The sequence below is a fragment of the Hemitrygon akajei genome, chromosome 17 (assembly GCF_048418815.1).
Source record: "Hemitrygon akajei chromosome 17, sHemAka1.3, whole genome shotgun sequence".
Classification (NCBI taxonomy): Eukaryota; Metazoa; Chordata; class Chondrichthyes; order Myliobatiformes; family Dasyatidae; genus Hemitrygon; species Hemitrygon akajei.
Genome location: NC_133140.1, coordinates 36,029,838 through 36,043,880, shown reverse-complemented (window position 1 = coordinate 36,043,880; position 14,043 = coordinate 36,029,838). Strand labels below are relative to the sequence as shown.

General features: G+C 36.7%; 1 protein-coding gene across 2 annotated transcripts in view; it reads left to right on the top strand.

Moving 5' to 3' along the window:
- Positions 1–182: 182 nt before the first annotated feature.
- Positions 183–14,043, top strand: part of edc4 (enhancer of mRNA decapping 4) — a 104,935-nt gene continuing 91,074 nt past the window's right edge. For both annotated transcript variants that reach the window (XM_073069892.1, XM_073069893.1), the window contains exons 1-5: positions 183–360; positions 6,883–7,039; positions 7,371–7,479; positions 8,689–8,788; positions 12,150–12,336. In XM_073069892.1, the coding sequence (XP_072925993.1) occupies positions 246–360; positions 6,883–7,039; positions 7,371–7,479; positions 8,689–8,788; positions 12,150–12,336 (668 nt within the window). In that variant the 5' untranslated portion in view covers positions 183–245. The remainder of the gene's footprint in view (positions 361–6,882; positions 7,040–7,370; positions 7,480–8,688; positions 8,789–12,149; positions 12,337–14,043) is intronic.

Here is a 14,043-nt window from a genome sequence, read left to right as displayed (position 1 = left end):
GCTCACTGAGACAGCTTTTCAATTGGACTAAAACATACTGGTCCTGATGTGTCCCAATTAACCGGAATTCACTATACATACACAGTACTGTATGCTGAAGCAACGACCTGTTGCCTGGGGAGCCAGCCGGGAGGAATTTAGAGCCGGTTGCACCGGAAGGGACCCTTTTTCGCGTGGCACAGCTGACGGTTCGGAGGGGCGGCTGCGCGTGTGCGCGCGCATGTTCTGGTTCCCGGGCCGCCGCCATGGCTTCGTCTCCTCCTCCTCCTCCTCTGCCGCCGCCGACCTCTGCCGCTAAGATGGACATTCAGAACGCCACGCAGCACCTGCGGGACATGTTGAAGCTGGACCGCGTGTCCGGTAAGGATGAAACTTGTGGGAGTCGCACGCAGTGAGGCCTGAGTGGGAGGAGAACCGGTGTTTGCGCCGTGTCTCCGGGGTGGGGGGGGGGGGGGGGGGTTGCGGTGGAGAGGTGTACCGCTGACTGCACCTGAGAACCCGGGCCTCCGGTACCAGAGCTACGGTGGCCCCGCCTACGGCTGGCTCAACACTTACCATGCCAGAGGATGGTTCCCTCCGCTGTCGCAGGCCGTTTGTGTGGTGGGAACGGGCTGAGAGCTGATGCCGGCAAGGCTTGGCTGTCCTGGACGCAGAGCGATCGTCCTCGCCTTATTATCCAGTAGAATAATATTTCTTCAGGTCAAAAATTGCTGCCCCAATCTCAGGAGTTTTACTTTGCTTATTCTGGATACCGTGTATGCTTAAATAATCAAATTTTTCTGGACTGCTGTAAGAATTGACAGATAGAGCAACTTATTCTTCATGTCAACTGCTTTGATCATGGCTGTACTGATAATCAATACGTTGTAGATTTCTAATGTTATATGACTGAACGTTCTTTTTGCTCACATATTGGTTTTGGTACATCGCTAGGACCTGATCGTCATAAGTTACACTAATCAGTATGTCATTTTTCTTTACTCTCACATTTGAATCCAGTCCACCTGTTCCTACTTCTGAAACTTTTTTTTTTAAAAAAAGGGCTTGTTGGTTTCAAGCTACACACAAAACGCTGGAAAAACAGACCAGGTCAGGCAGCATCTGCAGATAGAAATAAACAGTCAATGTTTTGGGCTGAGATCCTTCATCAGGAGGACAGTTTAATCCTCTCCCTAGATGCTGCCTGACCTGCTGAGTTCCTCCAACATTTTGTGTTTGTTGCTTTAGATTTCTAGCATCTCCAGAATCTTTTCAAACCACATTGGTTTGAATGTGGTAGTGAAGTTCCTTTTCAGAACAAAGTTAATTTCTGTTGCTGTTTATCCTCATGTCTGTTCCCATATGCTGTAAAGCTTTTTGAAAGTTAATTCTAACTATGGTTTAAAATTTGCAATTTGTTGTAATGTTCCATGTTGTACATGATTTCATAGTACAATTGTTGTTTATAGTTAGCTTCTATGAGGATTAGGGTTAGAGGAAAATGCTTTTCTTATGTAGTCTACATAAATGGGACCATGATTCCCAACTTGGGGTCCACAGATACTTTAATGGTGTTGGTTCATGGCTTAAAAAAGGTTGGGAACCCCTGCCTTAGACCCATTTTTAATCACATCTTTTGATTTTCCTAATATTCTGAAGTCTGTCAAGTTCTGTTTTGAATGAAAATATTGCTTGTGCATTGACAAACTCTTGGGGTAGTGTATCCAAACTTCTTTCTTTAGAGCAAAGAATATCTGCCTCATTTCCTTGAGACATAGCAGCAGAATTAGGCTATACGGCCCATCAAGTCTGCTCCACCATTCAATCATGGTTGATTTATTTTCCCTCTCAACCCCATCTACATGCCTTCTCTCTGATGTATCGAAAGATCTAGGTATTATGTTTAAAACAATGTTAGCAAACAGGTGGAACAATTAATTAAGAAAGCAAGAGATATTGACATTTATTACTAGAGGGATTAATGTTAAAATAGAAGTTGTTACAGTTGTACAAATTATTGGTGAGGACACATCTGAAACACTCTGTGTCATTTCAGTCCCCTTATTTATACTAACATTGGAAGCAGTTCAGGAGGGATTGCCCATAAGAGAGTGTTGTCCTAGCCCTGCTTTCTTAAGAAAAGAGCTACACTCTTTTAAAAAAAAACAATAATCCAGGCATGATCTTGAAAGATATAAAGATCAGAATCTGGTTTAATATCATTGGCATATGCTGTGAAATATGTTTTGTGGCAGCAATACAGTGCAGTACATTTTAAAAAAAACACTGAATTACAATAAGTAGTATCCAGTCAGATGGTGAGGAAGAAGCTGTTCCTAAAATGTTGAGTGTGTCTTCAGGCTCTTGTACCACCACCTTGATGGTAGCAATGAGAAGGGGGTATGTTCTGGGTCCTAAATGATGGATGCCACCTTTTAGAGGCGTTAACTTTTGAAGATGTCCTTGATGTTGGAGAGACTACTGGTCATGATGTCACTGAGTGTAAAATTTTCTGTGGCTTTTCCCATTCTTGTGCAGTGGCCGTTCTGTACTAGACTGTGATGCAACAGTTAGAATGCTCTCCATGGTATGTTTGTGGAAATTTGTGAGAGTCTTTGGTGACAGACCAAGTCGTCTCAAACTCCTAATGAAATATGGCTGCTGTTGTGCCTTCTTTGTAACTGCATCAATATGTTCAGTACAGGATAGATCTTCAGAGATGTTGACACGCAGAAACTTAAAACTGTTTACTCTTTCCACTGCCGATCCCTTGATGAGGATTGGTATATTTTTCCTTGACTTCCTCTTCCTGAAGTCCACAATCACTTCACTGGTTTTACTGATGTTGAGTGCAAGATGGTTCTTTTGACACCACTCAACCAGCTGATGTATCTCACTCCTGTACGTCTCCTTGTCACCATTTGGAATTCTTCCAACGATAGTTGTGTCATTGGCAAATTTATAGATGGTGTATGAGCTGTGCTTAGCCACACTATCATGTGTGAGAGAGTAGAGCAGTGGGTTAAGCATGCACCCTTGAGGTGCGCTAATGTTGATTGTCAGCAAAGTGAAGACTGATCTGCACTGACCTCCTGATGAGTAAGTCAAGTATCCAGTGCAGAGGGAGCTATAGAGACCCAGGTTTTGGAGCTTGTTGATTAGTACTGAGGTATGATGGTGTTGAATGCAGAGCTGTGATCAATAAACAGCAGCTTGACATAGCTATTGCTATTGTCCAAGTGATCCCAGGCTGAGTGGAGAGCCAGTGGGATGGCAATGGGTAAATTGCAGTGGGCCTTGGGCAGCATTGATTCTGGCTATGACCAGCTTCTCAAAGAAGTTCATCACAGTAAATGTGAGCGTAACTGGGCAATAGTTGTTGATGCAGCTCACCCTGCTCTTGGGTACTGGTATGATTGTGGTCAAGTATAAGATCGTGTATCTCATTAAGATATAAGATTCTAAGGGCATTGACGTAGTAGATGCTGAGATGTTTCCACTAGTTTGAGAGTTTCAAATGAGGTGACTCAGTTAACGATTAGTGAGGCTTAAAACTGAGGTGTTTCTTCTCACAAAGATGAATTTTTCATAGGCTTGTAGAGGCTAGATTATTGCAGGTAATTAAAGGAGAGAGATGTACCCTTTTGAATGTTTGAGAATTAACAGCTCTTTGGAACTGGAATTGCGGCCTGGGGCTGATCAGGCCTGGTGGTCCTCCTGGTCCTATTTCTTGTATTGTTATAGTCTTGTAGCTCATCATTAACTTCATACATTTAACTCCATGCATTTGCTTCATATATTAAGTTCAAGTTCAGTTCGAGTTTAATTGTCTTTCAGCCATACATGAATACCCATGGATGCACAGTGTAATACACAACACCAAAAGTCACACATCATAAGGCATAAGATAACACACAACAAACAGCATAAGATATCAGTAAATTAATATCACAGCAAAAATAGCCTAAGAACCTGAGCCAATGAATGTTGCAGAAATCTGCAGTTGACTACAAAATGGTTTTCTTCTGCTAAGCAGATGCTGGGGGGGGGGGGTGGGGCAGCACCGACTTCAGCTTGGACGCTACGCCACACTACCTCTGGTGGAGTGCACCAACTCCGCCTGTTTCCTGGGTAGCAGTAGACAGGTAACAGCATGGCTTGAGGCCTAGGCTTCGCTACAGCTGAGGCAGCTCCCCACCATCCAACAGGGTATTGCGATCACAAGAAAGTGACTAGGACGATCTCTCACTGTTGGACTGCCCGCCGCCTTCTTGCACTGACTCCTCTCGAGGATAGGCAGCAGCACGATTCACGTAAAATCCAGCTTATTCTGCTGATGAGCAACTCACTGATGGGATACACCTGCAGTATGCCCGGCAGGATCCTACGATTGTAAAAAAAAATTACTTTTATAAATGACAATAACACCTTTGAATGACCCTCAGAAACCTCTGCAAATGGAATCTATTCTTTCCATTATATCATGTCTACCCTACAAAGCACTTTCTGTACATCCAGTGTAATATTCTGCTACTATCAGTGAGGTCTACCTCCTACACAATACTGAACAGATATGACAGGCATATGATTACCCCCTGTAAACTTTATTATGTCTAAAGAGTTCCATTTTCATTGCTTTAGTTTGCTTCAAAAGTAATTTGTGTGTATTATATAGTTAATTTTAAGAAATGATTTTGTTAAATTGAGCCCATTATGTCAAGTGGATGAAGTCTGTTCAAGACATCTTTCAACCTAATTAATATCAATATACACCTCTAATTTCAACTGCAGATATATAATATTTCTAAAAGCAGACTGGCGACTCTGTTGACGATGATAAAATATGCAGTTGAAACAAGCTGAAATTTGGTGCTTGTTTCAGATTACTAATGATTAATAAAAGGAAAATAATTCTAAAAGGTTTTCTGGTCCTACTGTCCTCAGCCAGAGGAAACATCTTTCCTGCAACTGGCTTGTCAAGTCTTTTAACAATGTTTTGTGTTTTAATACTCACCTCTCTGTATTACAAACCGGCCATCCCTGCAACCAACCAGTGCATCTTTACTACATTCCCTTTATCTTATTTTGGGTAACTATACCAAAACTGTCCACCATATTTCTGATATGGACCCACTTAAGCCCTATATAATTATAATAAAATTTTCTTAACTGTAATCAAAACCTTTCATTATTAAGTAACACAATCTTCTGGAAGAACTTGGCTGGTTGACCCACTGAATTCTTTCAGATGATTGGTGTTTCTCCAGATTCCAGCTTCTGCAGTCTCTTATGTTTCAGCTCATTATAAATCAGATATGTCATTTGCTTTCATTTTCACCTGATATTCATTAGTAACTTGTGTGTAAGCACACCCTAGTCAATTTGGACTTAAACAGTACCCTATTTGCATTCACTAATTAAAATTAATCAGAGTTTCTGTTTGGTGCTCCAAAATGGATAATTTCATTCTTTACATATTATATTCCATCTAGCGTGTTCTTACTTACCCACTCAGGTTTTCCATATCTATTGAAGCCTCTATACATTATTTTCTGTACTTCTAATCCCACCCAGTTTATCACCAACAAACTTGGAAATATGAATTTGTTTTCTGTGTGGGGCCCAAGTATCTTGGGATACATCACCAGTCACAGTCTTCCTATCTGAGAAGGATCCCTCTGTGTTCATTCTGTAAATTCATTATTCATCTCATATATATTACCCCTCATTCCGTGAGCTCCAACTTGGTTGATTAGGAGATTTTTACAGTATTGGAGTTTAATATTTTTGCATGTGTTTAATATCTGAAACATGTTAATAGCTTCCAGATCAACCACTTCAGTTTGAAAACTCTGCTATGTTCTTTAACTGCATCTTAATTAAGTTTTTGCTGGTTAAAAGTCATTTGTGCTATAGTTATTTGTGTGTCTTCTAATATGGCATGTCCACACTTAAATTTGCTCATTGGTTGCTCTGGCACATTCCCTGAACAAAAGGCAAATCTCCCAATGTTCTTAATTCTTGATTAAACAAGGGATCCCACTATTTTCAGCATTACTCAGCAGAGCTGTACAAATGAGATTAGCTCCTCTGCATAGAATAATATTAATATCCTCTGACTTGATGGAAACCACAATTAGAGCTGCCAATTTGTTATGGAATCTTGGCTCTCTGGCCATTTACTGCACCTATCTTTAGCATATCTACTGCTGCTCCCCAGGCTTGCTTTTCACATTTGCGTTTTCAAATTCATTATCTGCCAATATTGGTAAATCTAATTTCTTGAGACCCTTTGTTGGTAACTCTCCCTAAACTTTACCAGAAGAAATCAGTGGCAGGTTCTGGAGGATATTAATAACAATGATTTGTAGTTGGAAGAAGTTAAAAAAGATTGAAGAAAAACTCATGGGTGTGCTCTCATTTTTTTAATATTTGCCCTGCTTTTGTTCATTGCTCAGTTTACCAATTTATCCCCTTACAAAATATTTTCTATTTGGTTCCCTTTCCATGGCTTCTATCATCCTCAACCTTGATTTCAAAGTCACCATAAGGTACCTCCAATTAATTTATATTTGAATTCTTTGCGTTTGTCCTCGCTGTCATCGTTGTTCAATACCTGATCAATCTTGAATGAACCATGTTTTCTTTTGAGTAACTGAAAGACTAAGACTCTCCATTATACTGTTGCTGTCAATGTCATTGTGTCTAATTAAATACGGAAGTCTATTTGACAGCATGCAGATTATTTCTTAGTTGCACTATGGCATTTTTGTTACACTTACCTGCATTTAGATGGGACTCTGATTCAAGACACTTATTTTAATTTGCTCCTTTTGAGGTTTACTTATCACAATCTTGAGGTATGATTTTTAATTGTTTTCTGTGACTACTTCTGCTTGCTAGAATCAACAGTTAATGGCCAAAAGAAAACTATGCCCTACAATGGAGAACTGAATGGATTGTTGGTTCCCGATCCTATTGCAGCTGGCGATGGACCAGTTCTCAGAGAGTCAAACCACGCCAATGCACACAGACTGAACCAGCAAGAAACCCAAGAGATGTAAGATGCTGTACTATTTATACATTGAGTTTATGTCAAGAAGCATGTAGTTTGCTGTTGGAACATGTTTACTACTTCTCTTGTCCTCCTGTCAAAAATAGAAGAAATGTACAAGGTGTATTATTTGTTAATTGCTCATAACTTTGTGATTACCGAGGTTGTGTGTTTTGCTATTACCTGTTGATGAACTTGTTTTGTCCATGTGAAACATGAGTTTGTGGACAAAAATGAAGAAATTGCTATTCTGGAAAACAATTTTCAGCACTACTGACTTGTTTGTTACTTAGTTTTAAGAATATAAAGCTCCACTGATGCCATTGTCTTTTTCTAGATATCTCTCTGGTGATGACAGTTCAAACTGTGTTATATCTGCCAAAGAAGTGGAAATTGTAGCAAGCAATGACTCCAGTGTCAGTAATAAGGCTAGAGGTAGCAACAAGGTAATCCAAGCTGTTCTTAAAGGGCATCAAATGTTTTTATGTGTGCCATTAAATTAGGATTTTAAATCCACTTTGTATGGAGATCATTCTCATTTGGAATAGTGTGTTCCAAGAATCAATGTTACCTATTAATTAGTCCATTCCAGAGAACAATCTCAGTTGACTTTCATACGACAATGAAATGTAATCTTCAATGTAAAATTATTATTGGCTTGTCAATAATACAATATAGCTATATTTTTCACAGTGCTCTGGAATCTAAAAGTAAGAAGTTTATCTTTAAGTTGGATGTAAAGTGAAGCAGCTAACAGAATTAAGAGAGAATGTTTAATACTTGTACTAATCATTGGAGGTAATTCCATTTCCATTGTGACTAAATATTGTAATTAGCTTGTTTGACTTCCACTAAATCTCATTGAAGAATCTAGCAAAAGAAAATTAATTATTTTAACTCACTTAATTACTATTAATGTGATAAATGGTTTCTTACTTTTCCTAGAGCTGGTGAAGCCTGAAGGATGAAAAATAACATTGAAACCTGATATGTTATTTCTCTTCCTTTTTTCCACAAATGCTGCCTGACCCGACTATTTCTTGTGTTTTTGCCGTAATTTCAACACTAATATCTACTGCATTTTCCTTCCACTATTTGACCAAATCTTTAAAACTGTGATTTATTTTATTTTGTTAAGGAAGCTGTCCAAATAAACAGTGAACTAAATTTTCATTATATCTATTTAAAGTGTAAAACTTCATGTTGTTACTTTGAATTATTGTATACATATCTTGCGATGACAAGATGATGAAGATTTCAAGATGTAAATGTGTACATTTTTCATTTTTTGTGCAGGATAGGGCAGTTTGTTAGATTGTTTTAGTTATAAACCTCTTAGTCTGGGTGACAATAAAGAAAACTGAGATTGAGTAACAACACACACAAAATGCTGGTGGAACACAGCAGGCCAGGCAGCATCTATAGGGAGAAGTGCTGACGACGTTTCGGGCCGGGACCCTCCGTCCTGACGAAGGGTCTCGGCCCGAATTGTCGACAGTGCTTCTCCCTATAGATGCTGCCTGGCCTGCTGTGTTCCACCAGCATTTTGTGTGTGTTGTTTGAATTTCCAGCATCTGCAGATTTCCTCGTGTTTGAGATTGAGTAACAAAGTTTGTCTTTGTTCCAGGAAAGTAACTGATGTATTATTCTTTTAGGTAAAAATACAACCTGTTGCAAAATATGAATGGGAGCAGAAATATTACTATGGCAACCTCATAGCTGTGTCCAATCAGTACTTGGCATATACCATTCGTGGTGAGCATCCTTCCTAATAGCACATAAGCAAGCTTTTTTTAAAATATAAGAACCTTGCATGATTTAAAGAACTACAGGTTATGTTGATGCATTGTAGTGGAAACCATTTAAAATCTGTTCCTTTAATTAGATAAAATTTCAAAACAAATTAAAGATTTAGATAATATCTCTGCAACTTCCCCTAATATTGATTTATTTAAACAAAGGGTGGAACTTCAATAACAATATAATCTATTATTAACTCATCCAATTGAAGGCTATTTGCTTAAGTTAAAGAGCCAATTTTATATGTTTGGAGATTAAAAATACCAAACTGCTTCCATCTCAATTAAAAATGGCTGGAGCTAAAAGGTAAATTTTGAAAATCCGTAGAAAGGATGGTACCCTGGCTCGGGAATATGAAGAAATTAATAAGATTTTTATACTGAACTTGATAAATCTCAATGTCCAGTAGATTCTTCAGAAATAAATGCTTTTTTATGAAAGATTGCTTTTCCTAAAATTTCTGCTGGGATCAAAAAAACTCTTGATGCCCAGCTTACTGAATCTGAAATTCATAAAGCTATTTTTTCAATGCAGTCTGGTAAAGCCCCTGGAGTTGATGGTTATCCTGTAGAATTTTATAAAAAATTTGGAAAATTGCTTTCTCCATATATGTTGGAGATGTTTAAAGATTCTTTTGTGAAAGCTGATTTCCCCTGTACTTTTTACGAAGCTTCTATTTCTTTAATTCTTAAAAAGGATATAGATCCTACTGATTGTGCCTCATACAGACCTATTTCATTATTGAATGTTGATGCTAAGATTCTGTCAAAGATAATGGCCAAAGGGTTGGAGAGTATTTTGGGTAAAATTATTTTTAAAGATCAAACAGGCTTTATAAAGGGTTGCTATTCTTTTTCAAATGTTTGTAGACTATTTAACATTATATATTCGCCCTCGTCGAAAACTCCTCAATGTGTTGTATTTTTGGATGCTGAAAAAGCGTTTGACCGAGTCAAATGCAAATATTTATATAATGTTTTAGAAAAATTTGGTTTTGGTGCTAATTTTAATAATTGGATTAAAATGATATATAAAGCTCCTATTGCTACTGTTATCACCAACAACTGTAGGTCTCCTTTTTTTCAGCTATCACAGGGGACAAGACAAGGTTGTCCATTAAGTCCTTTATTATTTAATTTGATATTAGAACCCCTTGCTATTGCTCTTCGTGAAGCCAAAAATATTCATGGGATTTTTGTGGATGAGACAACGCACAAGATCTCTCTTTACGCTGACGATTTATTGGTTTATATATCTAAGTCTGACGAATCTATTCCTACTTTGCTAAAATTATTTAATGAATTTGGAAATTTTAGTAAATTTAGTAAAAGTGAATTGCTTCCTTTAAATCTGTCTCTATATATGATAATACTCCCTTTAAAGTTACAGGTTCTTTTAGATATTTAGGTGTTATAATTACTAAAAAATATAAGGATCTTTATAAAGCCAATTTTGTTCCCTTAGTGGACTTTGTGAAGTATTTATTTAGTAGATGGAGTCCACTTACATTTTCACTTTTTGATCGTGTTCATGTAGTTAAAATGATGATTTTACCAAAATTTTTATATTTATTTCAGAATATTCCTGTTCTTTTGACTAAGAAGTTTTTTGATTGGATTGATTTTATTATTCTATCTTTTATTTGGAATAATAAAAGACCAAGAATTAGTAAATGTCATTTACAAAAGTTGAAAAAGGATGGAGGTCTTGCTTTGCCTAATCTAAGAATGTATTACTGGGCTGTTAATTTGCAATACATGTCCTTTTGGTTATATTGGGTTGATCGGAATGATCGGCCAATTTGGGTAGACTTGGAACTGAGAGCTGTGAAATAGTTTTTTTTAACCTCATTATTGGGAGTTGCCTTACCTATACAATTAGCTAAAGTTGCTAATTTAAACCTATATCCTGTGATTAAGCACTCTTTACAAATTTGGCTCAAGTTCCACAATTTTTTTAAAATAAAAAAAAATTTAAACACTTTGTAGTTTAATTTATCGTAATTACTTTTTTAAACCTCCTTTGAGTGATCCAATTTTTTTACTTTGGAAAAATAAAGGTATTAATTCTATTTTGGATTTATTTAAAGAAGGCATACTGATGTCTTTTGAACAATTAGTCGATAAATATTCTCTCTCATATTCACACTTTTTACAATATCTTTGTTAGACATTTTTTACAAAAATATTTAAGTGATTTTCCTTACATATTGGAGGCTGACCTGTTAGATACTATTATGAGTATGAACCCTTCGATGAAGGGTTCTATTGGAAGAATTTATAATTTATTATTACAATGGGATAAGCGTCCTTTATTTAAGATTAAACAGGATTGGGAAAAGGAACTCAATTTGACTTTTATATGGGAGAATTGGGTGCGGATTCTGAAGCTGGTTAACTCTTCTTCGAGCTGTGCTAGTCATTCACTGATTCAATTTTAAATTGTACATCGTTACCATTTGATGAAGGAGAGACTCTCTGAAATATTTCCCAATGTTGATAGTTATTGTGATAGATGTAAAACTGAGATAGCTACATTGACACATATGTTCTGGTCATGTTTCATACTGGAACAGTTCTGGAAGTCAGTCTTTTCGACAATTTCTAAAGCACTCAGAATTAACCTACAACCTAATAAATTGACTGTGCTTTTTGGAATAATTCCTCAAAATATCCATGGTATTTCTGTGTTTGACCAACATGTTATTGCATTTGTTACATTGATAGCTAGGAGGGCCATTTTGTTGAAGTGGAAGGATATATCAGCTCCTACTTTGTCACAATGGTTCTCTCAAGTGATGTTATGTCTTAGTTTGGAGAAAATTAGAAGTCGAACCTTTGAACCTTTATTTGATTTTGAGAAAAGATGGGGCTCATTTGCTCGCTATTATCATTTGAGCTAATTGATAGATCTTCTCCACTATCTAATTGTAAATTTTTTAAATATATTTTTCTTTCTTGCTGGCGGTTTGATGTTTATTTTTAGAAGCTTTTTGTATGACGCATGGTTCCGGGGTTGTACCCCTAATGGTTTCCCCCCCACTTTTTCGCTTAGTAGGGTTTTTTAATTCACAAAATTTTCAATTTTTAAGTTAATTTTTTTCCTTTGAGGCATTGTAAGTGTTGTTACCTAGATGTCCTTGTGTTATTTTTGAATAATATAATAAAAAGCTTTGAAAAGAAAAAAGTAAAATCTGTTCCTTTAAGAACAAACTTGGAGTTGTGTTATTGTATCACAATTTGCAAACCATTGCTGTGGTTAGAATTGTGTAAGTAGACTAACAAAGGAATCTAATAACTTTTTAATTTTTTCTTAGGAACTAATAGCATTGGCATGGTACGGGTTTTGAGCATTGGTACGGCTGAGCGGACTTTACTGAAAGGATTTACTGGTGCTGTTGCTGATTTGGGTTTTGCACACCTCAACTCTAACCAACTAGCCTGTGTTGATGAGGCAGGCAACCTTTTTGTCTGGCAACTAAATGAAGAAAATGGAAAAATACAGTATCCTGTACATGGAATAGATTTATTTATTATCAATTTTTAAAAAAATGATTGGTATCATTACTTACAATATTAACATAAAATGCTGAATGTAGATGTTCTAATTAACTCTGGTCTAGAAGAGAATACCAATGAAGTGGTAAAGGAGATAGATAATAAAATGAGTACTTCAGCAGTAGTTATGGAGATTTAATTGTGATAAAATGCAACTTAAGTCTTTAAATTCAAGAAGGCTAATAAAGGAGAAAAATGGGCATTTGAACAAAGGACTGCAAAGACTTTAACTGTAGAGAGTGTAGTGGTGGGGAATGGGGTACTCAGAAACTATTTTGTTAAAGTTGAGCAACAATTGTGTATTTGGTACTTATTTTATACCACTGGCTACTGAATAATGAGAGAATCTACAGGCAATTTGTGGGAAGAGACAAGAATTATATGTTTGTGAACTTGACGGACAATATTTTAATATAGACTGGGATGATAAGAATGGGAAGAATAATGAAAATAAGGAATTCATGAAATGTATACGTAAAACGTGATCAATATGTTTTGGTTGAGTCAGACAGGAAACTGGTTGATCAGGTTTTGAGATTGATAGGGAGCAGTGAGATGTTTTTGTGCGTGAATATTAGAGGAACAATAATCAAATTTTGATTGAGGATAGCTGTAGCAGAGGCAAGAAACAGTTCAGTATAAAATTAGAGGAAGGCTAACTTTAATGTTGAAAAGGCAATTTTGATTAGGATTTAAAAAGTAATAGGCAAAATAATAATTCAAATGTGGAAAAACTTCGTAATATGCACATCACACATTCTCATGATTGAAGAAAGAAGGAAACCTTAAGCTTAGATCTAGGATGGTTAAAGATTAATGTTTAAAGAAACAGGCAAATGGAGGCTAGTTTGAGTTACAAAATACATAACATAGCAGGAAAAGGTGAATATGGAAAATACACAAAAGGGTCTGCATTTTGGAATAAGAGGCAGAAGGAGTGCATGAAATTAAATGTCAGCGAAAATGAAATGGAATTTTAATGTACAGTATACATTAAAATATCTTAAGTGTCTGATCGGAGGGCAAGAAGATATCCTATGGCAGTTTGAGATATAGCTGTCGTACTCATTTTGTTCTCACCATTTGTCGAAAGAAGGCAATAACGCATTGATGGATATATATATATATTTTTTGCTCCTTTTTAAAAAAAATGTCAACAACTTATGAGTTTCTGAGGGAAGTAGAGGTAGAAGCTTAAAGTTTGCATGAAGGTGCAGAAGGGTCAATAATTAGGAAGGTCTTTTTTGCATTAGGGTTAGAATATAATAGATGAGTATTGGTATAACTTAACAACATGAATGATAAGAACACATCTGGATTGTGCATTGGGTTTGGTTTCCTTAAAGGTGGGATCTATGAGTGTCAGCTAATTAGGTTAGACTTTTTCACATTGTTTAGAAAAATGGGAAGTAATCTCACTGAAACATAAGATTTCTGAAGGTTAATGACAGGTTAAATTCTAAGAAGGTGTTTCTGTCCACTGGAATCTGGAATTCAGGGTGGCAGTTACAGAATAAGATTCTATGTAACACATTTTAATTAACAAGGATTTTTTTCTGAGGAGCTTAAAGCTTTGGAAATATACTTGAAAACTGTGAAGACTGTCATTGAAAATGTTCTGAAGGCTGAGATGGATACCTTTTTGGGCCATGC